We start from the raw sequence: 23671 nt of genomic DNA, 5'->3' as shown, positions 1-23671 counted from the left end.
AGCTTCCAAGTGATGGCAGTATTGCCAGTCTGGGTATGGCAAAGGACACTTTGAATAGTAAAGGATGAGATTCTCCTAATTCCAAAATTAGACAGTCTTTGATCTTATATGTGAATCAATTCAGAAAATGATATTCATTCAGATTACGAGAGTATTATTTAGAACAAAGAGGATAAAATTTACCAAACAGTACCAAAAATTCAAAAAGGAGGCTCATTTGCCCAAAGGAAATAGCTTTGGCTTGGGGGAAAAAAAACATTATTTTAGTCTAGCCAGGAGCTTATTCATTCTATCATAATTATTATGAAGATTTAAAATTCTGAACTTGGACAGTAAAAAGAAAGATTATATTACCAATTACTTTAAGTCTTATTCCAGAGTAATTTAGTTATTTCAGGTACCAGAAGTAACCAAAACACCATCTGCAATTTCACACTCTAGAAGTACAGTACTGAGTTAAAATAAGTCATAGAGGTAACCCCTTTTAGTTACAATGGCATGATTTCTCAACAAAGATTCACAAAATTGTGACCTTTATCCCAGTGAATGTGTCAAGAAGAGCAAATGCTGCCATTTTCCACAGAGGCAGTACAGGTGTTAAAAAGCCAGAGTAAATTAAATGGCTAGTTTCTTTAAATTGGCTTTTCTATAAACTGAAGCAACACTGCTACTGCTGCTGCTGCTGCTGCTGCTGCCAAGTCGCTTCAGTTGTGTCCGACTTCATGCGACCCCATAGACGGCAGCCCACCAGGCTCCCCCGTCCCTGGGATTCTCCAGGCAAGAACACTGGAGTGGGTCGCCATTGCCTTCTCCAGTAGCAACACTACTTATGCATAAATTAATTCAAAAGACGACTGACTCTCCTGCATGTGAGGCAACAATCAGAAAAGAATCCAAAAATTTCAAGAAAGGATTTCCAGTCTGATCCTCAAAACTGGCAGGTTTAGTCTAAAGTTATATGAATAAATATATAATCAGAAAACATCTTAAAAAACAACTGTGTTTATGTTTAACTATAAACATCATGTCTGCAACTTACTCTCAAATAATTCAGAAAAAGATAGATACGTGTGTGTGTATTGTGTGTTTGAATATATATCTGTTGATAAAGAAAAAGAATGATAAAACAAATGTGGCAACAGTGTTAACAATGGAATCTGAGTAAAATTGGTAAACAGGAATTCTGTGTACTGTTCTTGCAGTTTTTCTGTAAGTTTGAAATTAAAGATGAAAAAGTTACAAAAAAAGGAAAAGGAATTTAATTGAGTATTTCATTTGCTTTAATTGGTTAGTGAAGACAACTTCATATATTATATATCTTTTTATGATAATGATGATATTGCTGGTCATGATAAAAAGTACCTCCTATAATTCTCACTATTTCCTTTATTACCATTTATGGTCCACCCAGGACTGGTATGACATGAGGGTGAAATGCAATGATCCCTCTAAGTCTATAGGAACAGGTTTCAGAGTGGTAGACTATGAAACCTGGACCAGCATTGACACTAGCATTCAGAAAATGGGCAGCCACAATTCTGGTGGCATCTTAAACTCTGATTGATCTATAGAAGAAACACACAATGCAGTCAATTGATATCAACTTTTTACCCCAATAATATGGGTTACTGTAGTCACAATTCAAAAGTTATTTTATGGTCACAATCACTTTGCCAAGGTTTTCTACCTATTCATCATGGCTTTTAACATGTTTGTTATTATTGCTGCTTAGTCACTAAGCCGTGTCTGACTCTTTTGCGACCCCACGAACTGTAGCCTACCAGGCTCCTCTGTCCATGGGATTTCCCAGGCAAGAATACTGGAGTGAGTTACCATGCCCTCATCCAAAGGATCTTCCTGACCCTGGGATTGAACCTGTGTCTCTTGCACTTCAGGTGGATTCTTTACCGCTGAGCCACCGGGGAAGTCCAATGACATTGTCTAGAAATTAGTTATTCAACTTTTCCATTATATTCACAGCAAGAAATTTCATTTAGGGAATTTCCAGTTTAATCAAGGCTAGGTTCAATTCTAGTTCAAAACAAGTTCACATGGGCAAATTCCATTGGATATACATCTCTGGTTTCAGTTCAAGGTAAGAGCTACCAGAAAACAGGAAGACTTTGGGCCAGTTCTAGAGTCAGGTTAATTAGAATGCCTAAATTTGAAACTACAGCTTAAATTCTACTATTTATCTCTACTATTTTCATTTTCTTTTTAAAATTTTTGTTTGCAATATAGTTGATTTACAATGCTATATCAGTTTTAAGTGTACAGCGTAGTGAATCAGCTATATATATATATATATATATATATATATACACACACTCTTTTTAAGATTATTTTCCCATATAGGCCATTATGGAGTATTGAGTAGAGTTCCCTGGGCTATTCAGCAGGTTCTTATTAGTTATCTGTTCTATATATAATAGTGTGTATATGTCAACCAAATCTCCCAATTTATCCCTCCTCCCCTTATCCCCTGCTAACCGTAAGTTCGTTTTCTACATCTGAGGCTCTAATTTTTCTTTTAAAATAACATTTGCTTCTCCCATATTATATGTACATAAATACATACAAATATACATATAACCCTGTCACAAAAAACTTAAAATACATAGGAAAGCACAATGAAAACAAATTATCATCTTTATCCTACCACTCACAAATAACTACAATTAAAATTTTGTTCATATTTCTACCAGGAATTTTATTCATACACATAAATAACATACACATGGCATAAATCCTTATACATGTGTTTATAAAATTTTGACCATATGACTTTTTCACTTGCTTTTTCATTTAACAAAATATCTCAAACACTTTCCCATGGCATTAAGTATCTTCAACACCATAATGTTTATGGCTTCAGAGCATTTCCTCATATGGAGGTATCATGCTTTATTTAATGTTTCTAGTTTCTATATAATTATGCAAACATCTTTATGCATCTTTATATACGCTTCATATATGCTGCTGACATATTTCATATTTCCAAAAAGTGGAACTGCAGTGCCTATTACTCATTTTTCACTGATAAAAGCCAAAAGAATTAGCAAAGTGTAAATAAAAGAACATTAGAAGAATCAAAGGACAAAATGATAATTACCTGACAAGGAAGCATCAAATCCCATGTTTTCTATTGCTTCTCTCAAAGTTTCTGGAGAGGTTAGTAAAGGATCATACTCAACAGTCCCTTTGCCATTGGCAAGTGATACTTGTATGGATTTTACACCTGCCTTTTTTGATATGACACCTTCAATAGACTGCACACAAGAATTACAAGTCATGCCATCAATGTTTATCACAGTTTCTTGAGTTAGAGGCTGGCTAACTACATTCAAAGGACTCTTTTGAAGAGACGAGCTGGAGGGAGAGTTTGAGGTACTGTCAATTTCACTTGCACTACTAACTCTATATTGCCCTTGTGATATGGCCTCTATTGCTTTTCTCAGTGTTTCTGGAGTGACTAAACTTGCATTGTACTTTACTATGGCAGATTTATTCTCTAAAGAAACTACTACACTGCTTATATGTTGGAGTGTAGATAAAGCACTTTCAATATTTGACACACATGATTTACAATGCATGCCATCTATGGTGAAAATGACTGTTGAATTACTGGTGTATGATGGACTCCTTTGCTGTGATCCTTCTGAGGATTTGACTGGTGTGTTCTTTAGACGTTCTATGTCAATAGCTCCCAATTTGAGGTATTTGGGCTGTTTTTTGATGAATGCTGTGAAGCCCACAACTTCAATCTGCTTTTTTATTTCCTCTGCTGTGATAAGATGAGGTTGATAAACAACAGTAGCTTCTTGATTGTCCAAGGAAACTAGTTAATAAAAAGAAAAATATTTAATTCAGTTATTCCTGGGCCACTTCAGAAAACATTCTATAGACCAAATTAATACCACACATAATTGTTTCTCTCTCATTGTTGTTATTATCCTTTCTTAAAATAATTCTGTTCTTTTCAGAATATGTTACTGACATGGACTAGAAAAAAGCAAAAGATGTGACCACTGTATCTGTGGTCTCCAAGTTTCTGCGTGCCTGAATAGAAACAGAGGTCAAGAGGACCCTAGGCAAGTTGTGTTAAGAACCCTGAACTCCATGAATGCCACCTTGGCTGCCTTTTATGCTAGTTCAAGATTCATGTAACTTTTAATTATAATCATTAACTTTACTTGACATTAATCCTGGGAATACACTGTTTCTCAGACTTCAATGAAGCAGTAACATTCTAGTCCCACGGATTCAAAACGCATGCTTAAAGGAAAATGCTAAAGTTAAAAGACCAAAACAGAAAACCAAGTCTTACAAAGCAATCAAATAAATAATATCAGTCATACTACCTTTAATTCGCTGAACACCTTGCAGTTTCCCAATTTTTCCTTCAATGGTGCTGGTACATGAATGGCAGGTCATCCCTTCCACCTTCATCTTCAGCATGACTTCACCTGGCTGAGCCATACTATAATCTTCATAAGTTCCTAACTTTTTCTCCAGAGTTCCAGTACCTAAACTGAGATCAGGAACCAGCTCTACTATCTGACTGGCATTCACTATAGAAGGGATTATTGTCACCAGTGCAGTTCTCTGCTGAGGGGAAATTTTAATATCTGTCACACCCTTGGTCTTGAGCAATGTGCTTTGGATATGGTCCCATGGCGGAACCAGTGAAGCAGTAACAGTCAGAAACACAGTTTCAGTTAAAACAGGGAGAGGCTTAGGATTGTGGAGAATAGCATCAAAGCCCATGTCATCAATAGCTTCCTGCAGGGTCTTTGGAGTTTGTAGTTTTGGATCATAAATAATAGTTGCATTTTTTTCTTCCAGTGAAACCTTTTGGAAGGAAATTGCAGAAGTCATTTTAATTAAATTTTATGATATGGAACTTAAAATTATCAATCATCACACCACCATCAAGAATGAAACAAATAATTAAATCAAATAGAGTTTCTTTATTAGTTCTCATCTTTCCTATTCTCTTTAGAAAGCAGCACAAAATGTCTTGTGTACCTACAGGAATGGTAAAGCTCTATGTAGGTGTACTTGACTCAGGTAATGATCAGGCATTTGAAACGTGCACAAACACACCCTAGAATTTCATAACAGAGAACAAACTACTCTTCATCTCCTTTCACAAAGTATTCCAACACTCAGCACTCTACCAATTCAAAAGATAATTTCAGGAAAGAGGATCAGCTACATAAAACAAATTGGAAGTGAAGTTTAAAGTTTTAAAATGTTCAGTTAAGATAAACTTGTTGCAAGAAAAGGTATAAACATGTTGGTTTATGAAAGCAATATTCATAGGGTTTTGTAGCAAGTATTTCTATAACCTTCTAAGTCACTATAGTCTAGTATTACTTTTGTGCAAAATAAGAACATCTTTATCATTTTTCCTGACTTGATTATTAAAACAATGATTGTATTCTTAAAGCTCAGCAACTGAATATAATTTAACTACTACCTGGACATCTTACCCTGCATCTTTTTTGGTAACACATGGATTATAAAGATTTATGAAGTAGTCATATACACACACAAAACTAGGTTAAGAGTCAGAAGATTTGAGCTCCAGTGTCAATTCTCCACTTATGTGTTAACCACACTCACTAGCTCTACCATCAGAAAAATGAAGAAATGTGCTCTGTTCTCCTCCAGGGTTATTATAAGGATCACATGAGTAAACAGGAAAGTAGTTCTTTGAAGCAGTAAGTCATATAAAAGTAAACACTGAAAAACTAATATTTATCAAACACTTATTATATGTGCCAGAAACTAGGATTCTCATGATACAAAGCTGATCATGACATAGTCACAGGGAGCAATGCTAGAACAGAGGACAGAGAAAAAGAACACCCATTCATCCCTGGGAATGTGTGTCAAAAAGGTTTCTTAAGGGAGATAATACCTGAACGTTAAAGAAATAACAGAAATTAGCAAGGACATTTGAAGCAGGGAACCCATGACAAATGTAAACACAAAAGTAGAGAAAAAATGAAAGGCTGCATAATTAGGCAACTGCTTTATCATGGGGGCTCTTGTATGCCAATAATCATCTGTACTTTATTCCATAGGTAATAGAGAGTCATGGAAAAGTTAAGCAGGGGAATGACATAGTTATATTTGCATATAGAGAAGAATCATTTTGGAGTGATGTGGGTGATGGAACTGTGCTGTCCTGGCTTGGGGTAGTTAAATTAATCTAAGTGTGTTAGTTGCTCAGTCGTGTCCGACTCTTTGCGACCCCATGGATTGTAGCCCACCAGGCTCCTCTGTCCATGGGATTCTCCAAGCAAGAGTGCTGGAGTGGGTTGCCATTTACTTCTCCAAATTAATCTATACATGTGTTAAAATTAACCAAACCTAAAAAAAAGCAAGCAAGCAAACAAACAAAACATTCATAGAACTGTACGCCAAAAAGAAGTCAATTTGGGGGTATAATTTTAAAAACAAAAATGAAAAGATTAAAAAATTCAGTTCCTCAATTGCATTAGCCACATTTCTAGTGTTCAATGGCCAATGTGGCCGCCACAAGGGACAGAGTAAATACAGAACATTTTCATCATTACAGAATGTTCCATTGGACAGTACTGCTCTATGTACTACTCTACTTTTTCTGATCAAGTGCCAAACTTTTAAAAAAGGGAAGGGGATTTTTCCCCTGCTCACCCTGCCAAATTTCAACTTACTGAGGTACCCAATGAGGAAGTGTTCTGAAAATTGATTTTTAAAAGCAAAAATCACTTTATCACCTGATGATTTGCTACACTTTTTATTGCCATAGCCTGAACATAAAAAAACAAGGAAACTATGTATACAAAATACTATGCAAAAAAGTTGTTTTATCCTATGTTGTTTTCATGCTGCAAACCAGAAAGTTCAGTTCAGTTCAGTTCAGTCGCTCAGTTGTGTCCAACTCTTTGCAACACTTCCTTATTTAGTAACTTCTATTTGTGTGTTTTAAAGCCAGGTCAACCATACCTAGCACAAAAAAATTTTCCCCTTTGGGATAACAGCACTTGACTTTTCCTCTGAATGTTAGATATCAGAGATTTTTCAAGCCAAAAGTCTCAAAGGAAACAAAAACAGGCAGCGCCTTTGTGTTAGAGGAAATTCACAGTGTTTATCACAGAACTATTCTGGATGCCAAATCCTTGAGCAGGAAGCTAAAATAGCACTTATTTATTTAACAAACATTTACTGAATACCTATTATGTATTAGCTGCTAGGGATCCAATGGTGAGTAAAAGCAAGCACAGATTCCAAACAACTGGAAATTGCTGGGAGCAATCTGTCTGATTCTGGATCTGTGCCACTCTCCTTGATCACCACCAACGCAAACCACCTTCGCCTATTCCCCACAGTACTCCGAAGTTTCAACTGCTTGTTCTTCTTCTCAGAATCTTTCATTAGGAATCAATGTGGTTTGGCTTTGTTTTTTCCCAGAAAAACTATGTTTCTATTTTATCAATAGTTCCCCTGAAAATAAACATCCAAAAGTCTACAATCTATAAATGTGGCTCCTATGAAGGACTCAAGATGGAGCACTGTTCACTATACTTAGATGAAGGTAGGAGTGAAAGAGAAGAAAAGAAACCAAACATACCCTGTGGCCTCAACAGTAATAACAGTGGTGTAGGGGGTGCTGTCCATAGATATTGTAAAGATCCATTATTTTAATGCATAAGGAGTTATTTGTCTACTGAAATGTCTAAAATATGAAATTCAAGCATCATATACTTTACCTGTATGTAATCGCTGTATAATTTGCATATATATAAAAAGACTGCATCATCTATTCTCAAGCAAAAACTTAAGACAAATCTAAGGGCTTAAGTTTCTTGAAAGACAGTTCTTCTGAGCTCCACCTTTCTATAAAAGGTGTTATAAAAACTGTGTTACTACCACTTCTTGGATTGTTATTAGTATATTTTCTTTTGTGTATTCCTTCTCATCTGGTAAGAAAAGGTGATCCAATTTCCTATCTGAAGGCTAGGACACTGAATAAATTACCCAAGAAGCTCAGCAAGAAAATGAAAGAGCTAGAATTCAAATGTAGGTCTCTGTAACTCCAAAGTCCATACTCTTTCCATTTATAAATGATAAATCTAGATGATCTTTGATCTCCCTGAAAAACCAAAATTCTATGCCTGTGATTTGAGGGATTTGTGACTTAAAAATATCTGAAAAGTATGAAATATTTCTAGTGTGTGAACTAAATTTTAGTTCTATGTTTACTTTTCCCCTCTACATTTCATATCTTCTCAAAATAAAAAATGATTAAGAGAATGTATTTCTTTAGGTTTTTCGCAAGATTTGACAATTAGTATACTCTAACATTTCCCCATTTTTAAAAGTCACTTTGGGAAAGGTACTTTGCTTTAGCACACTGAAATTCCCTTTTATCCCCCCAGGAGTTGATTGATATGTCCCCAAAATAAATTCAGAGTAGCATGCTACTAAGCCAGTGGGGAAATCTTCAAATGGTTTAAAGCCTACTTTCTAACATTTTCATAACAACTCAACATAGAGGGATTCAGAGGTTTTGCAGGAGCCTGAAAGGATCCTGTCCTTCAACAGAGACTAAACTCAGAAAAGGAAAATGATTCATCATTAATCTTGAATTTCTAATATGTCTGATTCTTCTTGCACAATATATTTTGCCAAATAAATACTATATAAAATACATAATAGGAATTCCATTTATATTACATATGTCTTAATAAAAATTCTATCACTGTTTGCAGAAAAAATAATATATATATTTTAACTGAGTAACATTCTGATGTTTCAATAAAGGATACTGAAAATTAAAGTATAAGAGTATAAGAGGAAGGCATCAAGTTCTATTGATATTTATTCAATTTGACCAACCTAAATAAAAGTTACAACTTAAAAACTTTATTTTTTTTTTCATTTATTTTTATTAGTTGGAGGCTAATTACTTTACAATATTGTAGTGGTTTTTGCCATACACTGACATGAATCAGCCATGGATTTACATGTATTCCCCATCCCGATCCCCCCTCCCACCTCCCTCTCCACCCGACTCCTCTGGGTCTTCCCAGTGCACCAGCCCCGAGCACTTGTCACATGCATCCAACCTGGGCTGGTGATCTGTTTCACCCTAGATAATATACATGCTTCTATGCTGGTCTCTCAAAACATCCCACCCTCGCCTTCTCCCACAGAGTCCAAAAGTCTGTTCTGTACATCTGTGTCTCTTTTTCTGTTTTGCATGTAGGGTTATCGTTACCATCCTTCTAAATTCCATATATATGCGTTAGTATACTGTATTAGTCTTTATCTTTCTGGCTTACTTCACTCTGTATAATGGGCTCCAGTTTCATCCATCTCATTAGAACTAATTCAAATGAATTCTTTTTAATGGCTGAGTAATATTCCATGGTGTATATGTACCACAGCTTCTTTATCCATTCATCTGCTGATGGACATTTAGGTTGCTTCCATGTCCTAGCTATTATAAACAGTGCTGTGATGAACACTGGGGTACACGTGTCTCTTTCAGATCTGGTTTCCTCGGTGTGTATGCCCAGAAGCGGGATTGCTGGGTCATATGGCAGTTCTATTTCCAGTTTTTTAAGAAATCTCCACACTGTTCTCCATAGTGGCTGTACTAGTTTGCATTCCCACCAACAGTGTAAGAAGGTTCCCTTTTCTCCACACCCTTTCTAGCATTTATTGTTTGTAGACTTTTGGATAGCAGCCATCCTGACTGGCGTGTAATGGTACCTCATTGTGGTTTTGATTTGCATTTCTCTGATAATGAGTGATATTGAGCATCTTTTCATGTGTTTGTTAGCCATCTGTATGTCGTCTTTGGAGAAATGTCTGTTTAGTTCTTTGGCCCATTTTTTGATTGGGTCATTTATTTTTCTGGAATTGAGCTGCAGGAGTTGCTTGTATATTTTTGAGATTAATCCTTTGTCTGTTGCTTTGTTTGCTATTATTTTCTCCCAATCTGAGGGCTGACTTTTCACTTTGTTTATGGTTTCCTTTGTTGTGCAAAAGCTTTTAAGTTTCATTAGGTCCCATTTGTTTATTTTTGCTTTTATTTTCAATATTCTGGGAGGTGGGTCATAGAGGATCCTGCTGTGATTTATGTCAGAGAGTGTTTTGCCTATGTTCTCCTCTAGGAGTTTTATAGTTTCTGGTCTTACATTTAGATCTTTAATCCATTTTGAGTTTATTTCTGTGTATGGTGTTAGAAAGTGTTCTAGTTTCATTCTCTTACAAGTGGTTGACCAGTTTTCCCAGCACCACTTGTTAAAGAGGTTGTCTTTTTTCCATTGTATATCCTTGCCTCCTTTGTCGAAGATAAGGTGTCCATAGGTTCGTGGATTTATCTCTGGGCTTTCTATTCTGTTCCATTGATCTATATTTCTGTCTTTGTGCCAGTACCATACTGTCTTGATGACTGTGGCTTTGTAGTAGAGCCTGAAGTCAGGCAGGTTGATTCCTCCAGTTCCATTCTTCTTTCTCAAGATAATTTTGGCTATTCGAGGTTTTTTGTATTTCCATACAAATTGTGAAATTATTTGTTCACATGAGGGCACCCACCTCATGTATAACTTTACATTTGGCCCTCCATATCCTCAGTTCCACACCCTCAGATTCAGCCAACCACAGGAAACCAGATCTGAAAAATACCATTGGTAGCTTGATAGGGATTGCATTGAGTCTATAGATTGCTTTGGGTAGTATGAACTAGCAAAAGATAATTTTTAGAGACTAAGACAACAGCCCAAAACCACTCTAACAATTCAAAGGTCAAATGTTTTAAAATGAAAAAGACATGGAGATTTTGTTAGTTTAAGTTGTAGTCTTGTTTTTCTGTAAATTGAGTGTTTTTTCCAAATTTTCATTGCTAATATAATTTCACTTTATTCAAAAATTATGTAACTAATGCATGACTATTCATTATAAAAATTTATATACAAAGAAAGGAAATAGTAAAAGTCCCTCTTTACATGATTCCTCTACTGTTAGTTTTAAACCTTGGATTTGATATTTCTTTGATCCTTGGTTCAACTAAATCAGAAGCCTAAGCCTGTTTGAATAACTGATTCTACATCTTCATGGATGGCCATTTATTACCTAAGAATTTATAGAAGGCAAAACGCCTATATTACTCTAATACAGCATTTGAAAAAAAGAAATGTTCAATGCACTATCATCATTTGCCATACCAAATGTTAGAGGGAAAAAGTTACAACTAGAAATAAAGACAGATTTCTATATGCTGACAGGAAACAATAAGATGTATTTGCCAGGTGAAAAAAAGCAAGGTTAGAACAGTATGTATATAGTATGCTTCAGTTCAGTTCAGTCGCTCAGTCGTGTCCAACTCTTTGCGACCCCATAAATCGCAGCATGCCAGGCCTCCCTGTCCATCACCAATTCCCGGAGCTTACCCAAACCCATGTTCATCAAGTCGGTGATGCCATCCAACCATCTCATGCTCTTTTGTCCCCTTCTCCTCCTGCCCTCACACATATACACACACATATATACACAGTTAACCCTTAAACAACAAGGAGATGGTGGTGGGGGCACCCACCTCATGTATAACTTTACATTTGGCCCTCCATATCCTCAGTTCCACACCCTCAGATTCAGCCAACCACAGATCGTGTAGTACTATAACACATATTTATTGAAAAAAAGTGCATAAGTGGACCTGTGCAGTTCAAACCTAGATTGTTCAAGTAAGCATATGGATCTACAAATGTTATTCATCTTATATTCAGTCTATTTCTAGAATTCATACATAGGAAACTGATAACTGGTTTCTTTTAGAAAGGGGATTTTACTCTGGACGTATGTTACTTTTCCAATAATTAAAAAAAAATAGTTAATTTTAAGGGGAGCGAGGAATGTGTTGATCCACAGGATGAATTTGGTAACTGCTAGCATCTTGATTGGTTTTTTTTTTTTTTTTTTTTTTTTGGCCACACTGTGCAGCTTGTGGGATCTGAGTTCCCTGGCCAGGGATTAAACCCAGGCCCTCAGCAGTGAGTGATGAGTCCTAACCACTGAATTGCTAGGGAATTACCTAAATGACTATTTTTTTTTTAATGACCATTTTTGTAAAGGATAGTCTGTTAGGAAAATGGACTGCAGCCTTTATCTGAGTAAAGGAAAAAGTACACAAAACGCAGTTAAGTTTCAAGGACAAAGTAATCTGTTAATAAGGCATTAGCCTTTAGAGCCATTTGGTGCTTATATCTAATTAAATTTAATTTTACATTACCCCTTTCAAAAAGGCCAATCTCAGAGAAAGACCTTCACATTATCTACCCATTTTATTTTCCTGCTGAACTGACCACTGGGGTGATTAAATAAAGCTTCAAGTTAATCTCTTTAAAGTCTACAGTCTTGGCAGAACAAGAGTATAACACTCATTTATAAACTTTGCAATTTAAGACATAATACCCAAACTATATTTAAATGCTGAAGCTGCAAAGAGGTATAATCATATTCATTCTATTTATTTCAAAGTTAGAGACTTCTTGACAATTCACTTGCCTTGAATCCTGTTAATTAAATCTCTAATCTGTTCCACTGCAACATTTTTTAAATAAAACAATCATACTCAATTTAACATCACAATTATTATATCAATTCATATCAGAGTTTTATTCCAAACACAACAAACAGCTCCTTGACTTAGTTGAAACAATGTCCTCTTCAAATCTGGTTTCTGAATTGACTATACATTAGTCTTAATTATAATCTCAGAAACTATGATCCAGAAATTTTAAACCTTAACAGTCTTTAAGAAGTGACCAATATTTATGTGTTAAGCTGCATTCTGACTATAAATTATGTTCGGACAAGGACAATTTTCCATACAGTGCCTAGAAAGAGGTGAATCCACCTTTTGTGGCCTCTGAAATGTAAGCTTTTCGAGGGACCTTCACTAAGGAAAATAGCACAAAACTATAAATGAAAAAACATCTGTACAAATGTAAATATTCTAAATGAGGCTGGATGCATGAGACAAGTGCTCGGGCCTGGTGCACTGGGAAGACCCACAGGAATCGGGTGGAGAGGGAGGTGGGAGGGGGGATCGGGATGGGGAATACTTGTAAATCCATGGCTGATTCATGTCAATGTATGACAAAAACCACTACAATATTGTAAAGTAATTAGCCTCCAACTAATAAAAATAAATGAAAAAAAATGAGTAACAAAATTACAAGTTATAAAGTTTTGAAACTTACCAAATACCATAAAATCCATTAAAGTAACTTTTTTATTAATAATACCTCCTACACCTGTATAATATTTTCTCTTTCTACATGTTTGGCTATATATGTACTCTGCTGCTTCATTTAACAGTGATTTTGTAAAATCATTTTATATATGATTGTCAAATTTAGGAAAACTATCAAATTTCTTTCATATAGGAGCAATAAGATCTCAGGGCATTTCAGAAGTTTACTTGTGCAGTGAACTAGCTTTAAATACTCTTTGAATTGATAACACTCATTTATCACTTTTACACTAGGCCCTACTCCTTTATGCCATGACTCTGGTGAGTTGGCATCATGAGTGGTAAGGACATTATTCTACCAGAATCTGGAGCACAAATTTCATTATACACAAAAGCAACTAAGAACTGTGTGTGTATATATGTGCGTGCACGCACATGCACACATGCATGCTCAGTCGCGTCCAACTATTTGCGACCCCATGGACTGTAGCCTGCCCGGCTCCTCTGTCCATGAAATTCTTCAGGCAAAAATACTGGAGTGGGTAGCCATTCCCTCTCCATTCTCTTCTTCCTGACCCAGGGATCGAATCCATGTCTCTTGCGTCTCTTGTGTCTCCTGCATTGGCAGGCGGATTCTTAACCACTAGCACCACCTGGGAAGCCCTTTAAAGCCAAATATTTTACTAACCCCAAACTAAACATATCCCCAATTCAACCTATTAATCAGATCCCCAAAATGCCTGTGGCACATCCAATACTACCTACATAAAAGGGAAGTCTAAAAGAGGTGGGTCGAAGTGGAAGTAGACAATGGATTTAAAGGATTGTGGTTAAAATATTTTACTTTCACAAAAACACAAAACCATGGGAACATTGCTATGATTCCTTCCAGGTCTTAGAAGGGGTCGATGCAAGTGGAAGGCTCTGAAACTTAAGCTTAGCTTCACCATAAACCTGTCTCTGGGCCTAGAAAACAACACTTAGGAATATACATTTTAAAGGAAGGAGAAAAGAAGAAGGATTACTAGTATACTCTGTATCATATGGGCTTCTGACTGTAGAGGCAGAGCTGGAAAAGGCAGAAAAAACATGTCTACCTTCATTTTTAGCAAACAAATTATGAATGTACTCAGGAAATTATAGCCTTAAATATCTGTCACTAGGATCCATATAAATCACTGTTGATAACACAAAGTGCTTTCATGTTATACTTTTGCTACTTTTCTTGTACAGCTTAATCCAACTTAATTGCATTTTTCTGACTTTCAGTTCAGTTCAGTCGCTCAGTTGTGTCTGACTCTCTGTGACCCCATGAATCACAGCACGCCAGGCCTCCCTGTCCATCACCAACTCCCGGAGTTCACTCAAACTCATGTCCATCGAGTTGGTGATGCCATCCAGTCATCTCATCCTCTGTCATCCCCTTCTCTTCCTGCCCCCAATCCCTCCCAGCATCAGGGTCTTTTCCAATGAGTCAACTCTTCGCATGAGGTGGCCAAAGTATTGGAGTTTCAGCTTCAGTATCAGTCCTTCCAATGAACTGATGCTGAAGCTGAAACTCCAATAGGTCATATTAAGCAGTGGTGAATGCAGTAAAGTGGAAGATGCAGCCTTATATATGAGTGGGGTGCAATAAGTCTCTAGGGGAAAATTTATACAGGAATGTACTTGCAAATATCAAAAGAGAATCTCATCTTTTAGTTTTACATAGATAACTAGAAAAAATTTAATAATTTAAAACAGTTTGTCAGAGAGTTGAGGGTTTTGGAAAATGCATTAAGTTGTCAGGAGACAACAAGAACCTAAGTAATTTGAAGAAAAACTATGTGAACTAGTTTCTAGATGCTTAAAACAGCTTTACTGAAATTAGCACACACTTAATTACTAAGACTTAGCTTCTATTCTGGCCCCTAGCAACAGCCATTTTAGCTCAAGTGGAGAAGTTTAATTGGTTTCACTTGAGGATAAATCAAGTACAGATGTCATACTTATTCACTGAAATTATTCATTTTTAAAGTTTTGGAACGAAGGTTGCAGAGCTATTTTTGTCATCCTCTTTTCTAATTAGCAAATTGCAAAAATATCTCTCTGATTTTTGGACAGTTACAATTAGTGAAAAATTGCAAAATGTTTTTAGAAATTTGAGTATTTTGAATACAAACACTTTGGAGGAAACTTGTAGTAGAGTTAATAAAAGTTACCTGTTATCTCTCAGATTTTCCAACTTGGCTCTCTCCTCAAAACAAATTAAAGGCAGCAATGTCCTTAGGGCGGGGAGGAAGAGAGGAGGCAATGAGGAAGCCTCTAAGACTGTAGTTATGCCAAGGTAGATGGTAAATGGGGCTTCCCAGGTGGCATTAGTGGTAAAGAATCTGCCTGCCAATGCAGGAGAGGTAAGAGATGCTGGTTTGATTCTTGGGTCAGAAAGATTCCCTGAAGGAGGGCATAGCAACCCACTCCAGTATCCTTGCCTGGAGAATCAGAGGAAACCCCACATTTGGAGCATGTGAAAGTGAAAACTTCGTATGTAAGTATTCACATGGATACATACATGACAGAAAACTCAGCAGAAGGCATATTACACTGTAATATGTAAAGGAAGATTTTCCTGCCACAACCATCAACATAGTTTCATCTGACCAGAGTGTGTAGTTTAGTAAGCAAATGAGAAACACTACTTTCTTCCCAAACAAATAGTAAAATGGATACAGTTTACTTTGTCCTCTCTGGCCAAGATGAATATGAGATTCAGACATGGAAAAAAACAGAGTTTCAGATATAGATAATAACTGTCAACATATTGGCACCACAACATGTGGTGAAATTTTGTATCAAATTTCATGAAGAATCACTATGTGCCAATTAGCCAATTTTTTGGTAATAAAAACAAGGTAAACTGAAGCTAATTTGCTTAAGATCTTATGAGATGCATGAATCACAGACAAGAACACTGTAAGGACAAGAAAGCATGAATCCCCTACTTCACTGAAAAGCTAAAATCCATTTGAAATCTCTGAAGAATGGGTAAAAATTTAATGTTTAGATTAAGATTAAAAGACAGAACTCCCATAAGTATTTGATGTGGAGATACACAAAACATTCTGGTTTCAATTTAATGATTTGAGCATTTAAAATATGTAATGAGCTTCTGATTATTAGAATCCATCAGATTCCTAATTCTAAATCCTGTAGTAAATCTGATGTCCAATTAGATAAAGCTCCCTTTAGAATATTTACATCTATTCTGGGCAGCATGTCTAAAATTTATCTTTTGCATATGGATCTGAACTAGTCAAAGAAAAACCTTTTTAGGACTGATGCAAGCTGATCAAATTTCAAAGTTGCATTAACTTTCTGTCATCATTGTAATGAATACTGAATAAAAGAAAAATTACAGGAAACTTCCAGTAAATAGAACCACCACCAGTATAAAGTTGTTTTAATGATTTGAAAGCTTAAACAATATATTAAAACAATAAGTATATTATACATGTGAAGACACAACTCAGTTAAAATTACACATTGACTCATTAAGCCCTGGCAATAAAAATAAACATGCTGAAGAGTCAGCAATTCACAGTATATTTAAGAAAAAGCATCCATATATTACCATCATTATAGTAGAAATCCCCAAACTTTTGGCAAGAAGGTATTAATGTCTTTGGGCCCTCGGATACAAGTTGGAGAGAAATTGGTAAGAACAAGCGGGGAACCAAACTGAATGAAGCACGGGAAAGAGCACTGAAATTATGCTCCAAACAATGCTGAGAATTCTGAAGAGTGACAAGAAAAGAGGTGGACAGAGGGCAGCAGAAAGGCTTGAAAATGGCATGGAGATATACTAGGAATTTCCAATTCATTAGTCAGGGCTTTCCTGGTGACTCATACGGTAAAGAATCCTTCCACAGTATGGGAGACCCGGGTTTGATCCCTGGGTTGGGAAGATCCCCAGAGGAGGGCATGGCAACCCACTCCAGTATTCTTGCCTGGAACATCCCCATGAATAGAGGAGCCTGGCATGCTGCAGTCCATGGGGCCGCAAAGAATTGGACACTACTGAGCAACTAAGCACAGTCAGGGACCTCTACCTTAAACAAAGTACAACAGGCAGGAAGGCCCAGATCAAATCTTCAAAGCATCAGCAAAATACATGATCAAAATCAAATGATGCTTTCATGAAAATAAATAGCAAGGAATTCCATGGATGACAGGTACAAGGAGATTCCTTGTACTTCTGTGTATGTTTGAAATTTTTCATTAAAAGTATTCTTTGACCAAGTTGGGCTTATCCTGGGAGTGCATGGCTAGTATAACATTTGAAAATCATCAATGTAATTCACCATATTAACACCCTTAAAGAAGAAAAACAATATGATCACCTCTAGATGCAGAAAAAGCACTTGAAAAAATTCAACATCTATTCATGATTACAAATAAAAGCTCTCAGAAAACCAGGAAGAGGAAAGAATCTCCTTAACCTGATACAGGGCATCTACAAAACCCTACACTAACACAATACTTAAAGGTGAAGGACAATGTTTTCCCCTTAATCAGAACAAGACACAGATGTTCACTTTCATCACTCCTATTCAAAATCGTAATGGAAGTTCTAGACAGAAAATGAATAAAATACATACAGACTAAAAAGGAAAAAATAAAACTTATTTTTATGCCCTGATGATATAATTGCTTATGTGGAAAATCTCAAGAATCTCCAGAGAAGCTAACAGATTTAATGATAGTTTAGCAAATTTCAGGATACAAAGTCAACATACAAAAACCAACCGCATTTCTGTATGTTTGTAATGAACAACTGAAACTGAAATTTTAAAAAAGTACCACTTAAACATCATTTAAAAACAGAAAATAATTAAGTTTAATAAAATATATGCAGGATCTGCACAATGAAAACTACAGATCCCTGATAAAGAATACCTAAATAAATGGAGAGCTATATCATGTGCAAAGGCTTGAATACTTAATATTATCATCATGTGCAAAGGTTTAAATACTTAATATTATTAAGATGTTAATTCTATCCAAATAGATCTATAGAATCAACACAATCACAGTCAAAATCCCATGCGATATTTTCGTAGAAACCTATATACTGATTCTAAAATTTATGTGTATATGGAAAGAAAATAGAATAGCCAAAACAATTCTGAAAAATAACAAAGTTGAGAAATTATACTACTTGACTTTAAGGTTCATCACAAAGCTACAATAATCAAGATTGTGTGATATTTACAGGACAGACACACAGATCAATGGACCAGAACAGAGTATACAGGAATACATCCATAAGTATATGGTAAATTGAGCTTCAACAAAGGTGCAAAGGCAATTCAATGGAGAAAAAATAAACTCTTCGACAAATAGAGATGCTTAGCAAACTGGATATCCATATTTAAGACAATTAACCTCAACTCATACCTCATAATGTATACAGATTAATTTAAAATGGATCATAGATCTAAATGTAAAATCTTTTAGAAGACACAGGTGTAAAATCTTTGTGATCTTGGGTAAGGTCAAGATTTCTTAGCTATGACACCAAAAGTATGCTCCGTAAAAAAAGTGGATAAATTAGAATTCAACAAAAGTAAAAACTGCTGACCTGGGAAAGACACTTTTAAAAGATTAAAGTCACGGACTGGGGAAAAAAATTGGAAGACGTATATCTAAGAGAAGACATTCAGAATATATAGAAAATGATCAAAACTGAATAATAACAAAACATGCAGCTAAAAATTTCACAAGAGGTTTGACAGACATTTCACAAAGAAGGTATACAAATACCTAAGAAGCACAAAAAAAGATACTCAATTTCATTAGCCATTAAAGGAATGAGAATTGAGATACCACTACATACCCACGAGAATGTCTAAAACTAAAAGGACTGGTAATACAAAGTGTTGTAGATAATGTGAGAAAAGTGGAATCCTCAAACATTGCTGGTGGGGACATAAAATAGCACAGCCCCTATGGTAAATCATTTGCCAGTGTCTCAAAAAGTTGAACATACACTTACCACATGATAGAACAAATCCAATCCTAGGAATCTGCCTAAGAGAAATTAAAACTTATATCTACACAAAGACTTGGATGTGAACGTTCAGAGCATTTTTCATAATCACGAAAGTGAAAACAATCCAATGTCTCTCAATAGATGAATGGGTAAACAAACTTTGGTACATCCACACAAGAGAATAACGCCTCAGAAACAAAAAGGAAAGAGCCAGTGATACATGCAACAACATGGATGAATCTCAGACGCACAGTGTTAAATGAAAGAAGCCAGGCTCTTATTATATGATTCCATTTATATGGCAGTTTTTAAAAGTTAAAGCTATAGGAACAATAAATAAATCAGTGTTTATGAGGCTCTAAAAGTAAAGGGGAATGATTTCAAAGTAGGTTACCAGCTAGATTTAGTAAATGAAAATATAGGACAGACCCAGTTAAATTTAAATTTCAAACAAATGACAAATAATCTTTAATGTAAGTATAGCTCATGCAATACAATGGTTCTTAAACTGTGGTCCCAGGACCACAGCTTTAGTCAAGTTCTTAGGCCCCATTCAGATCTACTACTAAAACAGAAACTCTGTTTAGAAACTCTGGGTGTGGAACGCAGCAATCTATGTTTTACAAGCCTTACAGGTGATTCTCATGCTGTGGTTTGAGAAACACTTCACTATACCTGTCACTGGCAAAAAAAGAACCATAAGAAGCTAACATGAAGAGAAAGGGGCACATTAGCCTGTTTGAAAATCAATTTACCATCATCAAATAATAACTGAAGAGCCAAAGGGTTCTCTGAGGTTCTCTGAGAAGGGACTACAGGAGTGATCTCTAACTGAAGGCAGTTTCATCCCTAGGCAACACTGGCAATGTCTGGAGACATTTTTGGTTGTCATAAGTGAAGGAGAGGCTACTGGCATCTCATGGTTGGAGGCGAGGGATGTTGCTAAACATCCTTCAAAGCACTCTCCTAAGACAAAGAATTATCCGGCCCAAAATGTCAACAGTGCTGAAACTGAGAAAGTTGGACTTCATCAAAACATATTTTTAACCCCAAAGACTTTAAAAGATACTTTTATGAACATGGAAATAGAAAGATTAAAAATACAGTGACAAATAAAATACAATACAAAGCATCTCATGCTAAAAATATTCAAATTATTCTTAGAAGAATTTATATAAAGAATAGTGACACAGAGCTAAAACAGCAATTTGGTGGTAGGAAGCAAGTTGATGATGAAAACACCAGGTTCCTTTTCTTTCTTTTTGGAAGTTATATGACAGAATAAATTGGAGATCAAAAGTTTGAGAACCATATGCAAATTAAAATGCATCTGTAAATACTGTATGACGAGAAAACATTCTGGCCCAGGAATCATGGAACTTGAGTCCTAGTTTTATTTAGTATTAGGTAGCTGTGTAGCACAAATCACTTCCTTATCTGGGCTTCAGTCTGTCCATGTGTAAAATGAGGGTGTTAGACTACTTAAGTCATATCTAAGACCCCTTGCAGCTTTAACACACTATGTCTAGTAAAAAAAAAAACGAGCACAGGAAACATCCAAAGACATTTTTTTACAGGATATAGGGGGCATGGTATCATTTTGTTTCCTTTGGGGTAGTCCTGTGTTGAGTTTGCTACTTTTGGCTTTTGTGTTTAAAAGGTGTTAAACAAAGCTTAGCTTTTCTTATTTATGTATAATAATTATAATAACAATTCATGTTCACTACAGAGAAACTAGAATGTACAATAAATCACTCTTTTACACTAAGTAGGATTCTGAGATGAATTATAGCAGGAATGTGTTAAGATAGTCTAACAAAAGTCTATTTTAGTTTTGCAATTAAAAACTAAAGTGAAAATGTTTAGAAAATTAGTTATACTTTATATGCACGTTCTTAGGGAAGACTACATTATTACTAAACATACTAACTGTCATGATATAAAAGAGAAAGAAACCCCATAATCCTTCCTTTGAGAACATGTATTTTAGTTCAATATGACATCAACAGTAATAAAAAATGTTGTTGTTGTTCAGTCGATAAATTGTGTCTGACTCTTTGCACACCAGGATTCACTGTCTTTCACTATCTTCCATGTTCAAACTCATGTCAGCACCTATACTCATAAAACATAAACTGATACAACCATAACATCAAGACTCAATCTTCAGATGTTTTTAAATTTTAAAAATATATAATTTATTATTATCTTTAACAAGAAAATAAGTTAATGGGCCAAAGAAAACTTACTCAGCTTCAAGGTTTGAAGTATGACAGTCTTTATATCATACATGTTAGTGTTTCTGCATCTATTTCAGTGTTAGAAGTATAATTTCCCAGAAGAATTCCAGTCAACAGCACTGATTTCCAAGGAATAACTTACTTTAATATGATGTACACCATTCAGTTTTCCAATCTGCTGTTCAATGGTCCAAACACAGGAACTACATGTCATTCCCTCAACAGAGATGGTGACAGAATTCACACTCATACTCAGATCCATTTTGATTTCTTCTTTACATTCCTATTAGAAACAATAAACTTATTAATATCAGCCATGGAAATAACCCTTCCTCTTACATGTATGCCAGTGTTCATTGCAGTGCTGTTTACAATAGCCAAGACATGGAAACAATCTAAATGTTCACCAACAGATGAATGGATAAAGATGTGGTACATACAGTGGAATATTACTCAGCCATAAAAAAGAATGAACCAGGCCATTTGCAGCAACATGGATGGACCTAGAGATTATCATACAAAGTGAAATAAGTCAGACAGAGAAAGACAAATATCATATGATATAATTTATATGTGGCATCTAAAAAAATGATACAAATGAACTTATTTACAAAGCCAGAAGCAGACCCACAGACTTAGAGAAGGAACTTAGGGCTTTGGGGGGGAAGGCGGGAAGCAGGGATAGATTGGGAATTTGGGATTGTCACATATACACTACTATATTTAAAATAGATAACCAACAGGGACCTATTGTATAGCACAGGGAGCTCTGTTTAACAGTCTGTAATAACCTAAACAGGAAAAGAATTTGAAAAAGACTAGATACATGTATATGTATAACTCAATCACTTAGCTATACACCTGAAACTAACACAACATTGCTAATCAAGTATACTCTAATATAGAATAAAAACTTAAAAAACAACAAAAAATTTAAGTTAAAAGAAAAAGAAAAAAGAATCCTTCAACGTTCCCACCTGCCCAACTGAAAATATACTACTAATATAATATGGTTAGCATTCTTTTCTCTCACCTCATTTTACTACCATCCCAGCTCTTTTAGGTTACCTATTCCCTTGATTTAGTGCTTTCTTCTCTTAGATATCTGCTTAGCTAACTTCTTCATCTCTTTCAAGTCTTTACTCAAATCTAATCTTCCTAATGAGTCTTACACTGAACACCTTGTTGAAAATTGCAACCTACATCCCTTCCACACACACACATACTCTGATTCCCCTTATTTCTTCCGTCTTTTTTTTCTCATTTTCATAGAACTTAAAACCTTCTAATAAGCTCCATAATTTACTTGCTATGTTGATTACTTATTATCTGTCTTCCTGTTGTTGTTTTAAAATGTGTTCATGAATTCTTTGTCACTCCTTTGTTCAAGAGATCAAATTTAACACCTTTGAATGTGGCCTCAATTCAGTGACTTGCTTCCAAATCACTAGTGGAAGTGACAAGGTGTGATTTCCAAGATAAAAGGCACTGAAGTTGGGGGGAAAAATCATTGTGGCTTGCTTCTTGTCCTCTCTCTTCAATCACCCCATCTAGGGGAAGCCACCTGCTATGTCATGAGGACACTCAAGCAGCATTATGGAGAGGCTGACATGATGAGAAATTGAGGCCTACAATCAATAACCAGCAAAGACCCTAAGGCCTCCTGCCAATAAACAGGTGAGTGAAGTGCCTTGGAAGCTGATTCTTCAGACTCAGTTAAGTCTTTAGATGCCTGCAGCCTCAGCTGACATATAGACTTACAACCTCATGAGAGATCTTGGTCCAGAACCACCCATCTATACCACTCCCAAATTCATGACCCACAGAAACTGTGAGATAATAATTGTTGGTTTTTTTAAGCCACTAAATTTTGGAATAATATGTTATACTGTAATAAACTCCTCACTAAAATGAAAATTCTATGAAGGCAGGAGTCTTTTTTTTCCACTGATAATTAGTTTGAATCACATGAAATTTCCATTTTATTGATATAATTGATATTTAACATATTAGTTTTAAGTGTATAATACAATGATTTGATATGTGTATATATTGCAAAAGTACCACCAAAAGTTTAGTTAACATCCATCACCACACATAGTTACAATTTTTTCCTGTGATGAGAATTTTAAGGTCTACTCT

The 23671-nt window shown here is 35.6% G+C and overlaps 1 protein-coding gene across 3 annotated transcripts in view; it reads right to left on the bottom strand.

Annotated features, from left to right (window-relative positions):
- ATP7A (ATPase copper transporting alpha) overlaps nucleotides 1–23671 on the bottom strand; it is a 141927-nt gene that overhangs the window by 49085 nt on the left and 69171 nt on the right. For all 3 annotated transcript variants that reach the window (XM_065916975.1, XM_065916976.1, XM_065916977.1), the window contains exons 2-4: nucleotides 21672–21812; nucleotides 4362–4851; nucleotides 3113–3838 (exon numbers count right to left, since the gene is read on the bottom strand). In XM_065916975.1, coding sequence (XP_065773047.1) covers nucleotides 3113–3838; nucleotides 4362–4851; nucleotides 21672–21791 — 1336 coding nt within the window. In that variant the 5' untranslated portion in view covers nucleotides 21792–21812. The remainder of the gene's footprint in view (nucleotides 1–3112; nucleotides 3839–4361; nucleotides 4852–21671; nucleotides 21813–23671) is intronic.

This window comes from Muntiacus reevesi, chromosome X, assembly GCF_963930625.1.
Source record: "Muntiacus reevesi chromosome X, mMunRee1.1, whole genome shotgun sequence".
NCBI lineage: Eukaryota > Metazoa > Chordata > Mammalia > Artiodactyla > Cervidae > Muntiacus > Muntiacus reevesi.
The sequence above is the reverse complement of the archived record's forward strand: the minus strand, read 5'-3'. Positions and strand labels throughout refer to the sequence as shown.